Source organism: Colobus angolensis, unplaced genomic scaffold (assembly GCF_000951035.1).
Source record: "Colobus angolensis palliatus isolate OR3802 unplaced genomic scaffold, Cang.pa_1.0 Scaffold40, whole genome shotgun sequence".
NCBI classification, from domain to species: Eukaryota; Metazoa; Chordata; class Mammalia; order Primates; family Cercopithecidae; genus Colobus; species Colobus angolensis.
In genome coordinates, this window is record NW_012117377.1 from 3,432,817 (window position 1) to 3,437,658 (window position 4,842).

The 4,842-nt window shown below is 40.9% G+C and overlaps 1 protein-coding gene across 1 annotated transcript in view; it reads left to right on the forward strand.

Annotated features, from left to right (window-relative positions):
- Positions 1 to 4,007, forward strand: part of KMO (kynurenine 3-monooxygenase (kynurenine 3-hydroxylase)) — a 48,961-nt gene extending 44,954 nt beyond the window's left edge. Inside the window, exons 12-15 of the mRNA XM_011955688.1 lie at positions 381 to 463; positions 1,968 to 2,069; positions 2,160 to 2,219; positions 3,679 to 4,007. Of these exons, the coding sequence (XP_011811078.1) occupies positions 381 to 463; positions 1,968 to 2,069; positions 2,160 to 2,219; positions 3,679 to 3,852 (419 nt within the window). The 3' untranslated portion in view covers positions 3,853 to 4,007. The remainder of the gene's footprint in view (positions 1 to 380; positions 464 to 1,967; positions 2,070 to 2,159; positions 2,220 to 3,678) is intronic.
- Positions 4,008 to 4,842: the final 835 nt, after the last annotated feature.

The window sequence follows — 4,842 nt, forward strand, 5'->3', positions numbered from 1 at the left end:
TGTCTCTCAGATGCTCAGGAGCCAGAGATATTTTGTTTCCTCCTTTCCTAGCACTCGTGTGTCTGGTTTACACATGACATTGGAGGTGGAGAGAGGGTTTATGCAGAAGAACACACTGTCAACGCTGGTTTGGGGCACTAGAGAACAAAGACAAAACAATAGTATAGATGAACTTTGTTGTAATTTTTATTTAATCACAAGAGGAAATGTTCTATGTGTATTATCAATGGTCATAGATTGCTGGTTATACAGAATGGTTATTTATAGTTTAAAAAAAATAGCAAGAGCATTGGTGGTGAACACACTGTTTCATTTGACCTGTGTAGAGTTCGGCACATTTTTATAGAAGGCTTTAGAAAGCCGTATTATTTAACTTCCAGGTTTGTGTCTTCCTGCGTTCTCAAGATTGAGAATCCCAGATAGTCACGCAATTTCAGACCTATCCATGTACAACTACATAGAGGTGAGTGAGAAGGTTTATTCCATGAGACGGTTCGCTGATATTCTAACAAATGTTCTTTTCTTTTTCTTTGCTTCAGCCTCCATCTCATGCATGCTATATAAGAATACCTACCGATAAGAACACACACACACACACACACACACACACACACACACACAGCATTCCTTAGACTTGGGTGGATTGTGACTCTGTGGCCAGTGACAATGACCCACACACACTATCTCTATCTACACTTTAAGGACATTTAGGAGGTAACAAAACCTCTGATAATTCACATGCTTTTATCTTAGATATTTAGTAATATGTTAATTTAATGAAAGTACAACTTTCAGATGTGTTAACATATTTAGAAAATCTAAGAAATGTTGAATGGCCTTTTCACTCATAACGTTATAACTTACATATTTAGAGTAGCATTGATTATCCTTCGGAACTTTATGCACTACAAAGAAAATGCATAATACCAAAAAGAAATTCATGTTCAGGAAGATTAGTACATTGAAGAAAAACACATTAATTCCATTTTGAACCAGTCACATGAAAAGTTCACAATAAGTGATTGTGATTATAGTTTTAAAATAATAAAATGAAAGCATTTACAGGATAAATTTAAAGCAGAGTGACCAGCTATTTTCCATCTCTCCCGAAGATAGAAAGAAACTGGTCTTCAGCTTGAGCAAAATTGCATCAGATGTGGTAGAGGATGTCCTACAAGATATTGGAGGATTTATGGATGTATCTTGTCTCATCCTTTAAACAAACAGGATGGCTATGACACAGTATCTGTCCTAAAAAAAAGAGTAGGTCCAGACAAACATAGCTTTAAACAATCTCTTTTTGCCATAAACAATATTACAAACCAATCAGGAAGCAACAGAAAATTAGACAAACCTGGCCGGGCGCGGTGGCGCAAGCCTGTAATCCCAGCACTTTAGGAGGCCGAGACGGGCGGATCACGAGGTCAGGAGATCGAGACCATCCTGGCGAACATGGTGAAACCCCGTCTCTACCAAAAAGTACAAAAAAACTAGCGAGGTGGCGGGCGCCTGTAGTCCCAGCTACTCGGGAGGCTGAGGCAGGAGAATGGCGGGAACCCGGGAGGTGGAGCTTGCAGTGAGCTGAGATCCGGCCAGTGCACTCCAGCCTGGGCGACAGAGCGAGACTCTGTCTCAAAAAAAAGAAAATTAGACAAATCTTTGAGCTCACAGATTACCTGCAGATCTGGTTAAACAAACCCTCTACTGAAATAGACTTCCTATATTGACTCCTGAGCAAAATAAACTTCCCTAGCAGGCTTCATGTATTTGCTGTACATTTTCAAGGCAACGTCCTATATGACCGACATTTACTAAAATGGATTGGGAATAACATTACGGAAACAAAAAATTATTTGACTACTTTGTGTTTGGCATTGCGATGAGTGGGAATGAAGAATAATACTAAGTCACAGTAAGAAATAAATGTGTTTGTTCAAAAGCATTCTTTAAGACTCTCATTATTGCAGATGCGAGCACATGTCAACTCAAGCTGGTTCATTTTTCAGAAGAAGATGTGGGGATTTCTTCATGCTATTATGCCATCGACCTTCATCCCTCTCTATACCATGGTAAGGTCTGGACTGAAGACTTTTCCTCATTTTAATTTTCTGTTTAGCTGTTAAGGAATATACAAGAATACTTTTTAAACTTTCCTGCAGGTCTCTTTTTCCAGAATAAGATACCATGAGGCTGTGCAGCGTTGGCATTGGCAAAAAAAGGTTGGAAAAGATTACATTTTATGAATTTTTTAATGTGATGTGTTAAAATGTCATAGTATTATGATTATGTTTGTTTCAGACAAATACGGAAATAATGGGACACCAACTGTTTGCCTTCCAAACAGAAACTGTCCTGCATACAGAGAGGGAAGAGTGCTTACTGAACAACATTACAAAGAGGTGGCAAAGAAAGAGAGCTTTTGAAGGGAAGAGTCTCAAGAAAGAAGTTGATGCTAATATTTCTCAACTTTTTACTTTATTTTAGCAAGATGTACTGTTCTTGATTTTTGCTTCGTGCAATATTCTTACGAGTTTAATTTGTAAAGTTGGACAGAACTGAATCACTTTTAAAACACCTACTCCAATGTAATGCTATAATACATTCATTTTGGGCAGTTGGCCTAGAGATGCCATTAAATGGAATTCTGATTCCCTAGTCTTCCACTTTGGGGATGTTACAACGTCATTTATTCAACAGACAGTTTTATTTAGTACACAGCACTGAGCTGTCGTGGTGATGAACGCGACCAGTTCACACCTTTCACAAAGCTCGGAGGCTAGTGGGGGATAGAGACAGTGGCACTGGAGAGGGATACACTGCCCCCGAGGAGGACAGGAGGGGCCAGGACAGGGGAAGGCGGAAGACACATGAGAAACATACTTCAGTGGAGCTGGAAGGCAGCACTAGCGTGTGAGGATGGTCAGAGGGTGGAGGCAGGGCTTTAAACACCTGGAATATTATCTTGAGAGAAACAGGGAGCGCAGGGAGGCCAACAGCCTCAGGTCTGAATTTCAGAAAGATGTCTAGATGGAGAATGGATTGGAAGAAATCAAGAATTATCTAAACAAGATGAATAAAATAGGGCCCCCACCCTTCAGGAGCTGAAAGTCTCAAAGGGGAAAAGATGCCAGCAGGCAGTTAGGATGCAGGACACTAAGTGCGGGGAGAGAAATAGGCCAGGATGCCACGGGAAAGCACCTGACTCAGGCTGGAAAGAGTCTCAGGCCACTGTTTACAGCTAGTGTTTGGTCTCCATGTGAGTCTTAGTCACAGAGGCCACCAGGCCACCACTCTTCTCCTGGAGACTTTTGGGAAGCTTCTGGGAAGGAATGAATGATGTGTGCCTCCAGCACAGCGGTACTCTTCTTAGAATTCACAGCTCTTTTTCTAAACTGCAAAGGTTTTTTAATGACTGGACAAAAGCTGACTGCCAAATTTTTTTCCTACAGAAGACCTTGATTCATGAGTTTCTTGGGAGAGAGGGAGAAGGGAGGCTCCCAATCCTTGTTTTTATCTTGATCTTACCGATTCCTGACCTGGTGGTCATGCAATTAAATTGTTGTTTCAGGTTAAAGAACAAAGAGGACATTGTTTACCCCTTTGTTGTTAAAAAAATGAAGTCTATTTTCAGATTTGCATCTCTGGACAAATGAAATGAGAGTTCTTGCTGTCTTACAGGTGATACACAAAGGACTCTTTTTCTTGGGATCACTGATAGCCATCAGCAGTACCTACCTGCTTATGCACTACATGTCACCACGACCTTTCCACTACTTGAGAAGACCATGGAACTGGATAGCTCACTTCTGGAATACAAAACATGTTTCCCCACAAAGGCCATGGACTCCCTAGAACAAACTTATCTCATTAGCAGGTGATAGAAAAGTTTTGAGGTAGCAAATGCTTGATTTCTCTGTGACCAAAATTAAGCACGAAGAAAGTTTCCATTGCCATATTTTATTCACCAACGGAAGATAGTGATTTGCTTATAATTAAACTGAATGTAGTATATCTCTGTGTTAATTGCAATTACTCGGGGTGGGGGACATTTTAAAAGTTGAAACATGCAACTTCCTCTACATTATACACACTCAGGTTGAGTCATTCTAACTATAAAAGTGCAATGACTAAGATCTTTCGCTTCTCAGAAAGTAAGGCCCAAGATGCCTCAGGGAAGACCGTAATCATGCCTTTTCTTTAAAAGACACAATAGGACTCACAATAGCATTGGCTCAACACCTGGGACTAAAAATCACAACTTGCCTAGCATGTTAACTGCACTTTTCGTTACCTGAATGGAACTTACCTAACCACGGGGCTCAGATGTACTAGATAAAACCAGAAATGTAAATAAGGAATTCAGGGGAGTTCCAGAGACTTACAAAATGAACTCATTCTATTTTCCCAGCTTCAAATACAAGTCTTACCACCTGTTTATCTATCATCTAACCTATCTATCTCTATTTATTTATGTATTTAGAGATCAGGTCTCACTTTGTCATCCAGGCTGGAGTGCAGTGGCATGGTCTTGCTTCACTGCAACCTCTGCCTCCTGGGCTCAAGCAATCCTCCCACTTCAGCCTCCCAAATAGCTGGGGCTACCAGGCTCAGCTAATGTTTTGGTATTTTTCAGTAGAGACCGGGTCTTGCCATGCTGCCCAGGCCAGTCTCAAACTCCTGGCCTCATGTGATCTGCTCACCTCAGCCTCCCAAAGTGCAGGGATTAGAGGTGTGAGCCACCACTGCTAGCCCAGAGTTACCCTCTAAAGATAAGAAGAAGGCTATTAATATCATACTAAGTGAAGGACAGGAAAGGGTTTTATTCATAAATTAAATGTCTAC